Source organism: Rhincodon typus, chromosome 4 (genome assembly GCF_021869965.1).
Source record: "Rhincodon typus isolate 14 chromosome 4, sRhiTyp1.1, whole genome shotgun sequence".
Classification (NCBI taxonomy): Eukaryota; Metazoa; Chordata; class Chondrichthyes; order Orectolobiformes; family Rhincodontidae; genus Rhincodon; species Rhincodon typus.
Window position 1 is genome coordinate 29975246 of NC_063335.1, and position 19105 is coordinate 29994350.

Consider the following 19105-nt stretch of genomic DNA (forward strand, 5'->3'; position numbering starts at 1 on the left):
AACAGGTAGAAGGAATGTTGATACTTCTTTTATCATCCTAAGGTGTTAAATGGAACAGACAGAATTTAGATTGTTCTTAAAGAATGTACTTTTTAACATTGTTACTATTTTGGTTTCACAGCTAGAGGTGGAGAGAATGGTAACAACACACTAAATGCCACTAACAAACGTTCAGCACGTAGCGTGCGTGTTTCAAAGTACTGTACATTGCAGTTTACATGTCAGAAAATTCGGTTGGTTTCTTATATCCCCTTTTATTTTTCATTCACACCACCTACACATTGTAATGGGTAAACAGTAAAGAAATTAAATAGACACGTAACACTGCCTCAAAAGTGACAAGTAATCGTAGGGCACTTTGTATCTGGTCACAGTCAAGTTGGTGAATCTTAGGAGGCCTGCAAAAATGAAGGTGATATTCACCTGTATCAAATACAATAGTTCCCGATCACTGGAACCTTGAAATTATGCCAAGGAAATGTTCAAGAATAGGATGTCAGCTTGCATATACATTCAAGAGTTTCACTTCAGTACATTTAAGGAAGTAAGTAGAAACTACATCATCTGAATACCATATATATTTGTTCCAGGCAAGTACAGTGGCCAAAGGTGGTAACTTACAACAAAGAACACCTGAAACTACCTGAAATATGAACTGGGCTGATATCGGAACAATCAAACCTTAAAATTACACTTTCTTCACAGCTGATTTAAATGCAGCGTGCAAACAATATTCTCACAGAGGATTTAACAAAGGAAAGTTAACCATGCAAGGTTTTTGTCTTTACAAATAAAATGTTTGTGCAAAATATAAATCGCATCACACACAGATGGCTATTATATCTTAATGCATTAACTACAACAACTTACAAGAGAAAAGTAAATAAATCAACTGATAATTTCGAAACCACTTATTTTTAAGCAGATCATCTTCTAAAGTTAAATATACATTAAGATTGCGTAGTTGCCTCAAGAAAAACTTAATGTAATTTATTTCCAAAAAGAAAAGTCATGTTGCTATTTAGTAACCTCTACTACTCAAAAGTAGAAGATCTAATTTATAATATTTGTTTGTCTTTTTGTTTAAATAGGAATTAATTAAATTGTCCATCAATCCAAAATGTTACATGTAGAGAGATACACATGCATATGGTTACTCTGTTCTGTGTCTGGTGACAAAAATAGGCTGGATTATCTGAATGCTTGAAGTGGGGAGTCGCACCCCCTAGTACAAGTTTAGTATGCGTTGGTGGGCATCAAGGTTTTCTGCTGATTGGGGCATATGAAAATTGTAAACTTTTATGTAGAATTGTGACATAATTTATTTGGAATCACACCCTCATTGTAGGGTACAAAATGAAAAATTTCATAGGCTGGGAAACTTTATACAAAAGGGGTTCTTTTACAACTTTGTGCTCAAGGTGGTTTGTAAAAAACCCTACAGTGCAAGCTGGATATGTGCTTTTGATGTCAGTGGATGTAAGGAACAACATTCAGGATTGCATGACAATCCAATACAATTTTAATACATATCTACATCTGCTCCATGAGCAAGTGGAAAGCAGATGCATTTGTTTTTGCTGTTAGTAAGATGTTAGTACGACAATAAACTAACAAAATTATATTTTTACTTCCAAGAGGGCAGGGAATTCAACTTGCTATGGTTTTGTAGATTTCTCTAATCCTATTGTTCACTAAAATAGAAATTTATTTAATGAGAAATGCATATCTTATTAAAGTTACAAAAGCATACCCAGCAATCAGGAAGCTAAAATGGAGATGACTAATCTGAAGTTATTATTCAGACAGGTTTGAAATATATTACATTCTCTACTCCATATTAAATAATTCCTATACAGTATCTATTCAAGTCCTTTTAATGATTTTTTGACCTAAGGCACCTTGCTAAAATTTCTAGCACAGTTCACTTGTACTCCACAAAGAGTTTCTAAGCTATAAATAATAAAAGTGCTGGCCTTACTTCTTGCAGACATGCAGACATTGTTACAGCAGTAACAAGGTCAGTGAGTCTATTACTTTCAGAGGTGCAATGACAATGTTCCAACCACAAACAATTCAAGAGCAAGTATCAGAATTACTGCAATATTTTGTAGTAAAAACATTATTTTTAACTTTTTTATTGTTGAGGCAATGACTAGCTAGTAAAGTGGAAATGAGAGTTAGTTTTCATCTCCAGCCTCACGTTATTTGGAGTTCATTGAATAAAATACATCTGCTTATCCAAAAAGGCGCAATCTGGTTATGTGGTTTACAAAATATGATAAATATTTGACAGAGAAAATATATTAAAGACAGTCAGCAAAAGTTTTTCAAATAATGGAGTGTTTGATTCCAAATAACGTTATAAAGTAAAGTGAGAAAAAAATATATAATTTAGAAGTTTTTAGAGCAATTTAGGACTTTGCTTGAAGGTGGGTTTTCAAACTGCTTTCACCGCAGTGGTAACTATTGATAGTGGTTGTTTGTGTAATATCAAGACCAGTAGTTGATAATGTCATTTACCAAATAGAAAATACAACCACACTGCATGGCATGTCCACATTGTAACAGTTGCCTAGAATTTCAGCACAGCTTGTTGCTCTCTTAAATTCTACCCATCTGTGTTGTAGCTACGTCGACCATCGCCAATGAGCTGAGTTTTCTCATTTGCATTTGTAGGCTGAAGCACAATTGGAATCTCCCCATCTGCAAGAACAAAGCAACAGGGAGACAGAATCAATGCATTAAAATACTGTCTCAATTTGTCTCGACCCAAAGTTCTAAAGAAAAGAATCTGATATGAAGAGAGGCTGGATAAGCTCGGGTTGTTTACTTTACAGCAGAATAGGTTGAGGGGGGACCTGATTAAGGTGTATAAGATTATGAGGGCCATGGACAGGGGTAATAGTAAGCAACTGTTCCCCTTAGTCGATAGGTCAATAACAAGGGGGCATCATTTTACAGTGAAGGATGGGAAGTTTAGAGGGGATTTGAGGAAAATATTTTTTCACCCAAAGGGAATGCACTGGAGGTGGAAAATCTTACAACCTTTAAAAGGTATGTGCCAGAGCACTTTAAATATTGTAACATTCAACGCTATGGGCCTAGTGAGCAAAAGTGAGACCAGTGTAGGTTGTAATATTTTTTTGGTGGCACAGATTTGATGGGCCGAATTGTATGATTCTATGACCATGGGGCGAAGGAAATGCAGATAAGGAAGTGGGTAAGTTCCCAATTCTGCAGACACATTTCCATCGAGAAGGCCCCTGCCTGCCATATTTTCATTCTGGGCAGTGGCTGGGGCCAGAATTGCCAGCTTTCTGGAAAGTTAAGAGAAACAATGTAATTTGAGGAAATGGTGAATGGCAGTTTCTTTTCATTGTCCTCAATTCAGAACCAGGGTTTCCCCATGTTTAATGACTCCTTTGAGGTGCCATTTATCACATCAATGAACAGATCAGGCCCAACTCCATCAAACATGCTGGAGCTCTGAAATACCTACCCTCACAATGTAGTCTGCAAAGGCAGGAGTGCTATGTGCATGCTCAATACCCACACCTTTATCTCTTGCCCGGAAGAAAATTGCAGAGAACTGGAATAGGGTACAGAATCCTGGAATCAAGGTCTTGCCCATCATTTTTAAGGACTATTCTGTGGAAGGGTCACTGGACCCGAAATGTTCACTCTGCTTTCTCTCCACAAATTTGGCCAGTCCATGCCAAACGTAATTCCAAACTAAATTACTCCCATCCTCCTGCTCCTAGCCCATATCCCTCTAAACTTTTCCTATTCATGTGCTTATCCAAATGTCTTTTAAACATTGTAACTGTACCCACATCTACCTCAGGAAGTGTGAAAAATTTGCCCCTCATGACTTTTTTAAATCTCTTTCCTCTCACCTTAAAAATGTACACCCTAGTCTTGAAATCCCCCATCCTTGGGAATAGACAATGACCATTAACTCTATCTACACTCCTCATTATTTTATAAACTTCTATCAGGTCACCTCTTAACCTCCTATGCTCCAGTGAAAAAAGTCCCAGCCTTTCCAGCCTTTCTTTATCAATCAAACCTTCCATACCCAGCAACATCCTGGTAAATTTATTCTGTACCCTCTCCAGCTTAACAATATCCTTCCTACAACTGGGTGACCAGAGCTGGACACAGTATACAGAAGTGGCCTCACATGTCCTGTACAACCCTCAACATGACTTCCCAACTTCTATACTCAAAGGACTAAACAACGAAGGCAAGTGTGCTAAACACCTTTTTAACCACCCTGTCTACATGTCACGCAAACTCCAAAGAATTATATACCTGAATCCCTAGGTCCCTCAACACTACCTAAGGCCCTACCATTAATTGTATAAGTCATACCCTTGTTTGTTGTACCAAAATGTAATACCTGGCATTTATCCTGTTTTATGGCATTTATGTCCTTTTGTACCCCAAAAATGGCCATTATTGATTTATAATTAATTCATTTCACTTCCTGGAAACCAGAAACTTGCAATAACTACATCCTAATGCTCATATATGATAAATGTACATTTAATTTGTCAGAAAAGTGTTACGCTTTCACGGTGCAAAAAATATTATACAGTGCAAACAGTTCTTCAAGTTTTCAAATGGTCATCCACCGTGAAACCATTGATAGAATTTATTTTGGCAGAGGAAGGCAACTGGAGAAACATTCTCTAGTATCAGCTGTTGAGCAAGTTGCATATTATAGAATGGAATATTATTTCCTTTTTTGGAAATGCTCATATAATTTGAAGTATATGAAAGTTACTAGTAGGACTATGCTGGATCAGCATCAGCAAATGTACTATTGTTAAAGTGTCTCAACAATAAATGAATTAAGAAAACAATTTAAATTCAAGTGGATTTTCAGAGTACTGTAATGTGATCAGCTGAACATGATGATACAGGTCTCCAGTGGAAGGAATATGATAAGCTGCACTCTATAGTTGCTATCTTTAGATGGTGCCTCTTTAAAAATACATTATGTGATTTGTCAAGTGTATTCACCATTTCATTAAATCCCAGCTACCAAACTCCCAGGTTCAAAGTTTAGTCTGTTCTTGGAAAAAACTCCAGGACTTGATCCCTGTTGGGAACTCTGAATGTATGTTTGGTGAGGACAGGATTAGGTTTTGCAGGGATGTCCTCATATGAGAAGAGTCTCTTGAGAAACACTGTTTAGGTTCACATGTGCAGAACAAATACTGGGGACAGGGTATTGCCAGCTGCTGTGAAATTGGAATTCAGTCAAGACACTTTCCCAGACTCAGTGTGAAATGGTACTGGGGGTGTGGGTAGAAAAAGAATATATTATTCTCAAAAATAGTAAGCAATTGGCACAAACGTCATTCTGGAAGAGTGATCAAAAGATACTCTCATTAGCCACATTCATCATAAACTTCCACCTCTATGCATTTTGGACAGCAAAATCAGACATCCACAGAAGTAGCACAAATTTATATAGCCATGGTCACACCACTGTTTCTCATCCTATTCAGTAAACGGATGTCTGTGCATAATTACTCAAGGTTGTAGATGGAGCTCTGCCCACTGACCTCTGAATGCCTTTGAAATCTATGATGATTTTAAGATGTCAGGCTTGGGATAGTTATCCTTCCAACATTTAAAAATAGAAAGGGAGTGTGGCAAGCTGCCAAAGATATTTCAAATCCTTTAGTAAAGCAGCAGCACGTCCCTAACTGTACAGATATCTCGGATTCATAGATGTTGTGACACTACATTTATCCCAGTAGTCTATAGTGGGTGATTTACTTTTCCATCCAAACCACTGTGAGAACTTTGTTCCCTTTCAGTTATTAGGATCAAGTGTGTTTCAATGAACTAATGTATTTAATTTACGTCGGTTTATTACTGTTAGAGATTTCTCAAAAATTTGGATGGATTTCAAACATCCGACTAGTCTGTTATACATGCCATGAAATCATTTACAGTTCAGGGTGTGGCTTGGATTTCAGAACAGAAACAGAATTTAAAGAAACCAATCGTAAATGGAATCTGAATAAACTGATTGATAACAGGAGAGTGAGTTTATCACAAGGCTCCTGCTGGTGAAAAGGTTCTAAATACTTTGAATTCTCACATACACAGCTGGATTCAATGCTACCCATTGCAATGAGAACCACGATGGCTGGGCTCACTTTGTCATGAGAGAGGCCCTCCTTCAGTCTCCCAGCAAAGGGAGAACCTCCCCCAATTGCATGGCACTGTCACAGGTTTCACAGCTTTTGGTGCTGGTATTTGAATGGGCCTCATTAATGAGCGAGTTCACTGGATCCCATTATCCCTGATTCCACTACAATTCGGTGAGTCCAGGAGTGAGCTGGGGCTCCGTTATTATCAGACAATTGTGACTGGGATGTGCTGAAAGACACCCACGTACCTGCCTCTGAGCCCCTTCTCCCACTGACCCTCATTTTTCCCTCACCGACCTGTGGTTTGGAGTCCCTCGTCGTTCCTGGGCCTCCGGTGGGTTAGTTGCACCTTCTGCTACATGTCTGCTGGTGGCAACAAGCAATTGCTGACCTCTGACTGGTTAGCAACCCAGTGGACAGGATTTCCACTGCCAGCAATCTCAACTACAGTGAGGCTTAAAAGCGGCAACATAAATGGCATCTGATGGGCCTCCCCTATAACCAATGGCAGTTCGCTGACTGATGGATTAGACTCCAGTTGGCCTCACAAAACTCAGCTCATCATATTCACTGCAGTATTCCATTATCTTTCACAACAACCTTCAATTTAAATAGCACCTTTATTGTAGAAAACATCTCAAGGCACTTCACAGAGGTGTAATCTAACAAGAATTGACACTACAACAAAGAAGACAATAGGAGGACCAATTAAAAATTTGGTCAAAAAGGTTGTTTTAAAGGAAAAGAAGGATGTGGGGTGCTAGTTTAGAGAGTGTGATACCTTTTTATGTCTATCAATGTCAGAGTGAAGTGAGGGTGGATGCAGAATAGGCCAGAATTAAAGGAAGGCAGTCTTTTTGGGATGGAAGAGTAGGTTTCAGAGATCTGGAGGAACCCGGCATTACAGAGATTTAAATATGAAGATGATCATTTAAATATGAGAATGATATTTCAGATTTATGGATTTGGAGTCAATGTAACTCAACAAGGACATGGACAAATGGGACTTAGTGCAGGCTGGTACACAAACCCCCAGGTTTTGCAGGAACTGCAGTTTGTGAAGGCTAAAGGATAGATGGAATAATTGAGCCTGGAGGTGACAAGACATAAGTAAAGGCTCTACCAGTAGATTGCTTGTGGAAAAGGTGGAAATGAACATAGAAGAAAGAAAAAAGACAGTCTTCTTGAAAGAGCGGATAATGGCCCTGAAACTCTGCTCAGAAATGAAAACCTTACAAAAATTGTGAACTGTCTCAGGCTGAATCAGACTATGATACCGGCACAATGGAACTGGTAGCTCAGGTACAGATTTTATGGTGGGACATGAAGATAACACCTCACAGATAAAGGGATGGCTTGTAAGTGTCATGGGCTTTGGTGTCTTATCCAGTTTGTAGCCCCTCATCTTCCTCATGCTCAACTAGTGGAAATTGCAGCTTATTCAAGCCTCAGTGTTGGACAAACAATCTAATAACACAATGGTAGAAAGAGAGATCATAGGGAGATAGTGTTGGATATTTTCAACATATTTTCAGATGTTGGACATCTGGAATCTTACATCATAACTGGGCAAAAAATAAATAGTTATCTTTGGCCCCCATTTGAAACAGGATTAGGTTTTTCCACATTCAAGTAAGGCCTGTTTCTGGTATGGATCCTGGATGGGTTTTTTTAATTGCCTAATCCAAAATGAAGGTAGCTCATTCAACCTTTCTACAACCTTTTTAGCGCAATTACTATAGCATCGCCAAAGCAGGCAACTGCCAATCACCACATTCCACCACCCCCCCACCCAACTCTGATTGCTTTGTGCATCCACCTTCCCCATTCCTGTTGCTGCCTTTCCCAATGCCAAAGACCATGACCATGGTACTATCACCTACCCTTTAAAATTATGGTCACTGCTATTTGCCTTCTTACCCCTTGTGGTGTCTCCTCTTTAAAAACTCACTCAAAGGCTGCTGCCAACTTTGCGAGTCATCTTCTTCAGCAAACTGCTTGGAGTTCATTGTAGAAGCTCAATGATGATGAAGCTTTCGGTCGAAATTGGGATCAAAATGGGCTTAGGCCCATTCATTGAGACACAAGATTCATTCCATCCACTCCATATTTCTATGCTATATTGTTAGCAAACTTGGCAAGAAAGCAGGTTATGTTAGACTTGGTATAATGTAATGTGACATGATTAATTGATGAATTGATCAATATTCTACACTAGACAGGAGTGACCATAATATTATTGAATTTTGCATGCAGTTTGAAAGGGAGAAGTCTGGGTCTAAGACTAGCATTTCAAACTTAAGTAAGGGCAACTATGTAGGTATGAAAGCTGAGCTAGCTGAAATGATATACTAGGCTAACAAGGTGTAGAGCTGGATGAACACAGCAGGCCAAGCAGCATCAGAGGAGCAGGAAGGCTGACGTTTCGGGCCTAGACCCTTCTTCAGAAATGGGGGAGGGGAAGGGGGTTCTGAAATAAATAGGGAGAGAGGGGGAGGTGGATAGAAGACGGATAGAGGAGAAGATAGGTGGAGAGGAGATGGACAGGTCAAAGAGACGGGGATGGAGCCAGTAAAGGTGCGTGTAGGTGGGGAGTTAGGGAGGAGATAGGTCAGTCCAGGGAGGACGGACAGGTCAAGGGGGTGGGAAGAGGTTAGTAGATAGGAGATGGGGGTGGGGCTTGAGGTGGGAGGAGGGAATAGGTGGGAGGAGAAACAGGTTAGGGAGGCGGGGACAAGCTGGGCTGGTTTTGGGATGCGGTAGGGGGAGGGGAGATTTTGAAGCTTGTGAAGTCCACATTGATACCATTGGGCTGCAGGGTTCCCAAGCAGAATATGAGGTGCTGTTCCTGCAACCTTCTGGTGGCATCATTGTGGCATTGACCTGTCCGTCCTCCCTGGACTGACCTATCTCCTCTCTAACTCCCCACCTACACTCACCTTTACTGGCTCCATCCCCGCCTCTTTGACCTGTCTGTCTCCTCTCCACCTATCTTCTCCTCTATCCATCTTCTATCTGCCTCCCCCTCTCTCCCTATTTATTTCAGAACCCCCTTCCCCTCCCCCATTTCTGAAGAAGTGTCTAGGCCCGAAACGTCAGCCTTCCTGCTCCTCTGATGCTGCTTGGCCAGCTGTGTTCATCCAGATCTACATCTTGTTATCTCAGATTCTCCAGCATCTGCAGTTCCTACTATCTCTGATATACTAGGCTAATGGATAGATCAATAGAGAATCAGTGACAGACATTTAAGGGGATATTTCAGAATACTCAGAATAAGTTTATGCCTACAGTAAAGAAAGATTCTACAGGAAGGACTTTGGTTAATTTAAAAAAAAGTTAGGGAAAGTACCAAACTTTTAGAAAAAAATAACTGCACAAAGATGAGTGGCAAGTCAGATGACTGGTCAGAATATAAAGAACTGCAGAGAATGACTCATCAGAAGGAAGAATTTAGAATGTGACAGAAAGCTAGCTACCATTGTTAAAATGGATAGTGAGAGTTTCTATAGGTATTTAAAAAGGAAAACAGTAAGTAAAGCAAGTGCTGGTCCTCTAGAGAATGAGAATGGGGAGTTAGTAGTAGATAATAAGGAAATGGTGGATGAAATAAAATATTTTGCTTCTGTCTTTACTATAGAGGATGCAAAAAACATTCCAGTAATAGTAGTAAATTGGGAGGTGTAAAGGATAGAGGTGCTTAACAAAATTATAACTGCAAAGGAACAGGTAAAAAGCAATCTGATGGTACTGTGCAGTACCAAGTCTCTAAGTCCAGACAGACTTCATCCTTAGGTGTTAAAAGAGGTTACTCATGAGATAATAGATGCGTTGGTGTTAATTTTCCAAAATTCCTTAGATCCAGAAAACAGTTGATGAGCTGCCACATCAAAGGTTATTGGGAAAATAAAAGCTCATGGTGAACAGGGTAACATGTTAGCATAGATAGGAGATTGGCTGGCTGCCAGAAAACAGAGAGTATGCATAAATAGGTCTTTGTCTGATTGGCAGGGTGTGATGAGTGCTGTATTTTACAATTGAAATCAATGACTTCTCCAGTTGCTTTCCCCACGCATTAAGATGACGAATATTTTTTTCCTTTATTCATTCAGGGGATGTGGGCGTCACTGGCCAGGCAGCATTTACTGTCCATCCCTATTTGTCCAGAGGGCAGGTAAGAGTCAACCACATTGCTGTGGGTCTGGAGTCACATGTAGGCCAGACCTGGTAAGGACAGCAGTTTCCTTCCCTAAAGGACATTAGTGAACCAGATGGATTTTTCCCGACAATCAGCAATGGATTTATGATCATCAGTAGACTCTTAATTCCAGATATTTACTGAATTCAAATTCCACCATCTGTGATGGCGGGATTCGAACCCGCATCCCCAGAACATTATCTGGGTCTCTGGATTAACAGTCCAGTCATAATACCACCAGGCCAGTATTATACACATTTTCATACCAATCGTGGGCATAGGAACAACCCAAAGGCCTTTTCTTTGTGGAAAGCTCAGCCTTGAATTTAGCACTTACCATTCTCCATGTCTGTGCGGATTTGTTCCTCCAGGTCCTCTGGTGAGACATAGTAATCATATTCTTCGCCCTCTGGGGACTTGGGTTTGCATTTACCAAAGCAGCAGTTACAGCAGCAGCAGAGGCAGCAGCAGAAGTAGCAGCCAGTGATCAGCCCACAGAACACAAACAGGCCCTGAGTAAAGTAGAGAAAACAGACACAAACAATGAAGTAGAAGTGAAGGTAAAATTTGCATGGTCCTTCTATGCTGTTGATTTTGAGAGTTATGTTGAATGCTGGACTTTCCATTGACTGAACCCTGGCAACTGGAAGGACACACACAGGCTTTGTGATGACCCAACCTGCACATGGTTCTTCCTGTGCAAATCTCCAGTTTACTGCTTCACAAGTTATTCAAGATCTCTTTAAAAAGATATATTTTGTTTTACATTAGTTTTTCAGGCTCAAGGCTGTAGCTCAACTTCACCCAGGGTGGAGGATGGGCTGCCTACATGAAAAATTGGTCCCCTCTTTTCCTTGAGAATCTCAAACTATCCTGTTCCTTTCAATAGAAGCCAGCACGCCACTAAATATACCTCACTGGGACAAGCTAGGACAAGAAGGCATAGCCTCAAGATTAGAGGGAGCAGATTTAGGACTGAAGTGAGAAGGAATTTCTTCACCCAGAGGGTTGTTAATCTATGGAATTCCTTGCCCAGTGAAGTAGTTGACGCTACTTCAGTAAATGTTTTTAAAAAAAAGGTAGATTTTTTTTGAACAATAAAGGAATTAAGGGATACGGTGAGAACACGGGTAAGTGGATCTGAGTCCACGAAAGGATCAGCCATGATCTTATTGAATGGCGGAGCAGGCTCGAAGAGCCAGACGGCCTACTCCTGCTCCTAGTTCTTATGTTCTCTTATGTTCTTATGTTCACTGGGCACACAGACAGAATGAAAATAATGTAATAATTTACTACAATACTGACAATCAAAAACCTTTAGGGGGATCCATTTCTGTCTTTTACTAAGAAGTGTTAATGACAATAGTTTTACAGTCAAAACAGTGTCTACCATTGTATTGGTTAATTTCTGGGTCCCTTTGCTAAGATTGGACAATGACATACTAGTACAATACTCCTCAATCACTTCTGACAGAATGAAATAACTCTTCAATGGTTTCAAAATCAAAAAGTTTGACCTTTGTAAAAGTGGACAGGATTTGCATACAATCAGCTCAGAAAAATGTAGAAAATGCTAATATATTATTACGTTATTCACAAATGTGAAAATTCCCAGATCAGCTGTTTTCTATGATAAAAATGATAAAACTGCTATCAGTTACCGTTCAGATCCCTCAGATTAGTCTCGATCTTGCAGACTGTAGTAAAGTTTTGTAATGAGCATGGAGAATGGTGCCTTCAGTTCTTCTAATGAATAGCCGAAGGAAATTATGAATCATCCATGACTTGATCTCAGGTAGATATCAGACAGAAAGCAATAAGGAGGCCATAGCGTCGAAAGATGTATGGAAAATTAGGCTGAATGTTAACAGCATATACATGAAAGTCAAATATACACTTGTGGATAATGGTATGGAAAGGCAGCATATAGATGAGGACATTTATGGGACCTAAAGGTGGTGCCCAGAGGTGAAGGAAAGCAAGAATAACTATTAGAGATGATGTGCTGAATGCTTTGGATGAGTAGGGATCGAAACGTACAAGATCAATTCAGCAGAATTGTGCAAGCAGAGAGAGTTGGCAGTAGTTGGAGAATCTACCAGTAAACAAATTATATGCTGTGCGAGATCAAGGAAGATAATGACTCAAGGCCACAGTCACAAAGGGTGTAGGTTGTGACTTTGGCCGAAGCAGTCTTCGTGCTGCTGCGATATACAATAAAATCGGATCGGAGGGATTCAAAATTCTAAGTTTTGAGGAAATGCGTGCAGAACTGGTACATCAAGAGGAAAGGGTTTTGAGATGTTACATTAGATAGATTGCAGAGGTCTGCATTAAAGATCATTTCTCATTGTCAGTAACAAATTTGCATTCCCCAAACCCTTTTCAAAACATACACTTTTTTTGTAGGAAGGAAAATAAAATCCCTTAGTGAGCACTGGCTAATGCAAGTATAAAGATTAGATCTTAGAAATTTGATGGCACGTGTCACTCAGTTCTTAAGAACTTAATGGCCAGTCAAATTTCCTGCATAGTAGCAGAAGACCTACGCTTATTACATGTCATTACTCCCCAACTTATCGAGATGTTAAACAAACCTAAAGCCTCACTCCCTTTACAAAATTTACTGAGGGTCACCACCAATTGCTCATGGGAATGGGAATTCAGATCACACTGGTTTAAGGCAGGCATTTTGTCAGGATCAGCATGAATAATCTTCTTGGCCCCAAAAACATCTTCCCACCTATCTTCCATATATAGCGTTTGGGAAGTGAGACAATGTCTGACTCAGATTTGCAAGGAATCTGATGAAATTCCAGCACCTGCCATGCTCAGATTGTGAGACAACTTGAAGTGTTCACTTGAATTTGCTGTTTGCAAATCAGATGCAAAACAGACTGAGGCCTCTGCTACTTGATCAATTAGCCCACCACCCACCCAGTACCCGTTCATAATGGAAACTGCCCCCCTTACCCACTTTCTCCAGCGGTTCCATCGGTTTTCTGCCAAAAGTGTGGCAAGAGTAGGAGAGATGATGTGATATGTGCCATTAGAAAATCACCTTGAGTCTTTTAAATCTTTAACATAAAACAGTGTTGCTTTACATAGAAAAGGATTGAGCCAAGCGATACATTCAGAATAGGCAAGACACCTTTTCAACCCATACGCAGAAATAATGAATCTTTCTAACACATTGCATACACTTTTATTATGAAAATTTCAGTTTCCAACTTTCTGAATTCTCATCTTTTCAAACTGCAACTTACAGCAGCACAAAACATTACTGCACATGAAAATGAATAAAACAAAAATCAAATTTACCTTTGCCCACCAGCTAGACAGCATGAAGTACGTGTTCACATTCTCTTCACCAAATTGTTCAGCGACATACAGTCCCAGTGAACCATATTTATCATAAATGTTTCGTTTGGTTATATCTGACAGTATTGAATGAGCATTATTGATCTCTTTGAATTTATCAGATGCATCTGGATTATCAAGGTTTTTGTCTGGATGGTGTTTCAAAGCAAGCTTTCTGTGGAATGTGATTACACAAAGAGATTGAAATGCTGAACAGTGTATATCTTAACAGTGTAAACTATTCAAGCATACTGAAAATTTTTAATGCAACCTTACACATTTTCTCAATGCAGCACACTTTAACAGGATTACAACCTGTTCAAAGATTTCTGTCAAGCTGGCCATTCTTAGGCCAGATCCAAGTAGAAAAGAGTTTAGAGGCGATATTTCCTTTCCTGTTTCTGGAGAAAAACTCAACATCCACTTGATCCCTTCACAGGAATAAAAGACTGGAGGACAAAGTGAGGAGGAAAGCTTTAGATTGCAGGAGGATATAGACGGGCTGGTCTGATGGGTTGATCAGTGGCAAATGGAATTCAATCTGAATAAATGTGAGGGTGATGCACTTGGGCAGGACAAACAAGGCAAGAGAATACATGATGAATGGTAGGACGCTGGGAAGCACTAAGGATCAGCGGGATCTCGGTGTGCATGTCCACCAATCCCTCAAAGTATGAGCACATGTGGATAAAGCCATTCAGAAGACATATGGTATAATTGCCTTTATTAGCTGAGGCTTTCAGTTTAAGAGCAGGAAGATTATGCGGGAACTGTATAAAACAATAGTTAGGTTAGAGTATTGCGTACAGTTTTGGAATCCGCATTATAGGAGGGATGTGATAGCACTGGAGAGGGTGCAAAAGAGATTTACCAGGATGTTGCCTGGGCTGGAAAGTTTCAGTTATGAAGAAAGATTGGTCAGACCAGGATTGTTTTCCTTACAGCAGAGAAGATTGAGAGGAGACATGATGGAGATGCATAAAATTGTAAGGGGCATAGTTAGGGTCGACAGGAAGAAACCTTTCCCCTTAATGGAGGGATCACTGACTGGGGGCATAAATTTAAGCTAAGGGGCAGATCTGAGGAGGAGATCTGAGGAAAAACCTTTTCATCTAGAGGGTGGTGGGATAATGGAACTCACTTCCAGTATGGGTGGTAAAGGCAGAAATCCCTATAACATTTAAAAGTATTTATAATTAGAATAGAATTAGAATTAGCTTTATTGTCACATGTACTCACAGGAGTACAATGAAAAGTTTACAAGTCAGCACTTCCAGTGCCATCTCAGGTCACAATATATACTTGTGATGCCAAGGCATATAAGGCTCTGGGGCAAGTGCTGGAAAATGGAAATAGAATAGTTACGTGTTTGGTTTTGATTGACGCAAATTCAATAGATCAAAGGGCATTTTTGTGATGCAGATCTCTATGACTCTAACTCACATTTGACAAAATCATAACTGTGAATCCATTGCCAAGAATTTCCTTGGGGCTTCTGAAATTATGCTTCACGTTATAGAGCATCTAGAGTACCAAGTTTAAGCACAAAACCTCAGGAAGGATATGCTAGCCTTAGAAAAGGTACAGCACAGACTAACCACAATATTATTAGGGTTCATAGGGTTAATTTATGTGGGCAGGTTGTTACAACATGGCTGTCTACCCTTGAAGTGAGATAAGAACATAAGAACTAGCAGCAGGAGTAGGCCATCTGGCCCCTCGAGCCTGCCCCGCCATTTAATAAGATCATGGCTGATCTTTTTGAGACTCAGCCCCACTTATCCGCCCAATCACCATAACCCTTAATTCCTTTACCGTTCAAAAATTTATTTAGCCTTGCCTTAAAAACATTCAGTGAGGTAGCTTCAACCGCTTCACTGGGCAGGGAATTCCACAGATTCACAACCCTTTGGGTGAAGTTTCAAGTTCCTCCTGACCTCAGTCCTACGTCTGCTTCCCTTTATTTTGAGGCATTGCCCTCTAGTCCTAGTTTCACCTGCTAGCAGAGACAACCTCCCTGCCTCCACCTTATCTATTCCCTTCATAATCTTATATATTTCTATAAGATCTCCCCTCATTCTTCTGAATTCCAATGAGTATAATCCCAGTCTACTCAGCCTCTCCTCATAATCCAACCCTCTCAACTCTGGAATCAACCCAGTCAATCTCCTCTGCACCCCCTCCAGTGCTAGTATATCTCTTCTCAAGTAAGGAGACCAACATAAGATACCTGAGGGGTGATCTAATTGTAAGATTCTAAAGTTTTTATATACAGATGCTGGGCTGTAATTTCATCTTGGAGGCAGGAATCAGAAGTTAGAGGATTTTCCAGTGTCATGACTCCACCTCTTATATGACAATTACCACCCATGCTATTTACATAACGGGAAGTCAGGGCAAGTTACATTCACACACAGAAGCAGTAATGCTGGAGTGGCCAGGTTAAAAAGCCTACCTCCATTTGCTGAGACAATGACCCACCTCTGGAGATGTGTGTGGCCTCCTAACCCTCTCCACTACTCTTCCCCCTCACCCACCATACATCCTAAACCAATCAACCCACTCCTTTACAAAGAGAACTCTCAAGCCCGAGAACAACATTGGGAAGTCTTTGAGAAGCTCATACATCTGTCAAAAAATAGAAAAAGTACATGAAAATCTACTTTATAAAACCATAATCCTCTTAACAGTGAATAATTCTGTCAAAGTAACCAAACTGCTGAGTTGAATCTTTAACATGCTTGTAATTTAGCCAAGCATTCATAGTAAGATACCCTTCAACTGATTTTGTTTTAGCAAAACTCCACAATCTGAACACTTGAAAGCCTTTGATGACAGCCATAGACTCAGCCATCTATCAAAGTTTTGAAACAGCCAAATAGACAGCTGATCAGTAGTGAAAAGGTGCATATGCTCAGCTACATGTCCAACTGTTGAAATGGTGAAATGAATGACTGAGTCAAATATCAAGAAAAAAACTGAAAGAAAATAGACAATTCCAACAATCAACTGCATTTCTACAATGCAGAATAACATTTCATCCAATGGATAATGCACACTAATACATTTGAGAATTTTTCAGTTTCACAGTACTCTTAAATTTAATGGTCATTGAACTTTTCAAACCAAAATCTTATCATCGGTGACAGTATTAAACAGATACGTAATGTGCAGTAAAGCATTTTATTACAGCATTAGAAGTTGGCAAAACTTCTTGAATTTATTGTTCAGATTGTTCCTGACACAGAACTACGGTTCCTGTATGGGTCATGAGACTTCTGAGCTGGTGTTAACATTGCCTTCCAAAACTAGCCTAACCCCTTGAAATTGCAGCAGGCCTGAACAATCCGCTTCCACAATGGAGCCTGTAATGTGACGACAGCCAGTTATGACTGTCATGCCCCATCCATTTCCCATGCTGACAAAAGATGCCAGTGCTAGGAATGGGAACTGGAATTCTAGAAGTTTTAAAGCTATGTTGGGATACAACCCTCTATTTTTCCCATGGTAGAATCCAGAACAACAGGGACACATTTGTAAAATTAGTGCTAAGCCATTCATATATGAAAGGAGGAAGCATTTTTGGATTGTAGAAATCTAGAATACACTTCCACAAAAACTGTGATGCTGAATTATTTAAGATTGATAATAATAATAATCAAGACAGAGATTGTTGGATTTTCAATGGGCAATGGTATCAAGGGATTGGTAGGCTGATAGAATTTGGGGTTCACATAAGCAATAATCAAATTGAATAGAACAGGATAAAGTAGCTGAATGGCCAACTCTTGAACCTACATTAAATATGTGAATACAGGTACACACAGTACATAAATTTAAGAATATTTTTTAAAGATTTAAAGCTTAGTCAGGTGCATTTTGCCATTTGTCTGGATTACTGAATGTAAAAATGAGAAGTTCACATTGAAGAAAACCTGGAAATATCCAAGATTTCATGCATCAGTCTAATGATGATGTAGTCATGTTGTCAGTAATGGAGAATTCTGTGACCAAGGCCATTGCACTGGACTACAGGACAAAGAAGCAGAAGTAAGCCATTCAACCTATTAAGTCTGCTCTGCCATTCAATGAGATCATTGAGAATCCTCAATTCCACTTTTCTGCCTTTTCCCTATATCCCTGATTCTCTTACTGATTAAAAATCTGCCTATCTCAGCCTTGAATATATTTAATGACCCTGCCTCAATAGCCCTCTGTGGTAAAGAATTCCACAGATTCACACCCTCTGAGAGAAGCAATTGCTTCTCATCTTTGTCCTAAATGTGTGATCCCTTATTCTGAGATTATGCCCTCTGGTCCTAGGTTTACCCATAAGGAGAAACAACTTTTCAAGCCCCTTAAGAATCTTGTATGTTTTAATCAGGTCGACTCTCACTCTTCTGTATTCCAACAAGTACAAGCCCAATCTATTCAACCCATCCGCATAAGACAGTTCATCCATACCTAGTATCAGCCTAGAGAACCTCCTTTGAAGCCTCCAGTGCTAGTATATCTTTCCTCCAATGCAAGACTAACAGGAATGGCGAAGAATGAGGAGAAATTAATGCAGTGTGTGACGGAATGTGTCTGGACAAATGGAAAATTAAATTATAAAGATAAATACAATTGCACTAAACCAATGTTAATAGTTTCATGATCAAATGTTGAAAGCAACTGGCATTGGCAAAAAAGAGTCAATAAAAGAGAACAGGAAATTATTATTTATAATAGATCTTGCTTCTGGTGTGCGTAGTTTGATCAATTTCACCTGAGTGGATAATCATGCATTCCACTGCTTGTACCAATCCCTAAATCACTTGAAAGCAGTGTCATATTAGTAATTCATGGAATTAATTAATTAAGTAAATGTCATTTTACAATTTGAGGCACATTTCCCACGTTTCTACAAAAGGCTCTTAAATCAATTCATCCCACTTGATAACTCAAAGATACTTTTAAGGGATTTGATGCAGGACATTGATTAGAAGCATCAGAAAGATAATAAGATTTATTAGCACACTGAAGTTTTACTTACATCTAACATCTTAATATTTATGTAAGAGCAAAAGCAAATATGTTGTTGCTAGGTTTTAAGTGTTAAGAACTACAGGAAATTCTAAGCACGTTAAGTTTTAGAAATGATGCCTTTCTCCATGAAAACTATTGCCGTGGCTTATTTTTGCAGGATGTTTTCACTGATTTGCTGGTTCTGAAAAATAGTAGCGTATCTTTTATTAAAAATAACAGCTATTGCTACAAGAGATAACAAGGTGCAGGGCTGCATGAACACAGCAGGCCAAGCAGCATCATAGGAGCAGAGAGGCTGACGTTTCGGGCCTAGACCCTTCATCAGAAAAGGGGGAGGGGAAGGGGG

The 19105-nt window shown here is 39.6% G+C and overlaps 1 protein-coding gene across 1 annotated transcript in view; it reads right to left on the minus strand.

The window, feature by feature from the left end:
- Positions 1-43: 43 nt before the first annotated feature.
- Positions 44-19105, minus strand: part of LOC109936885 (dnaJ homolog subfamily C member 5-like) — a 20353-nt gene continuing 1291 nt past the window's right edge. Inside the window, exons 2-5 of the mRNA XM_048595702.1 lie at positions 16274-16359; positions 13693-13906; positions 10709-10883; positions 44-2706 (exon numbers count right to left, since the gene is read on the minus strand). Coding sequence (XP_048451659.1) covers positions 2612-2706; positions 10709-10883; positions 13693-13906; positions 16274-16359 — 570 coding nt within the window. The 3' untranslated portion in view covers positions 44-2611. The remainder of the gene's footprint in view (positions 2707-10708; positions 10884-13692; positions 13907-16273; positions 16360-19105) is intronic.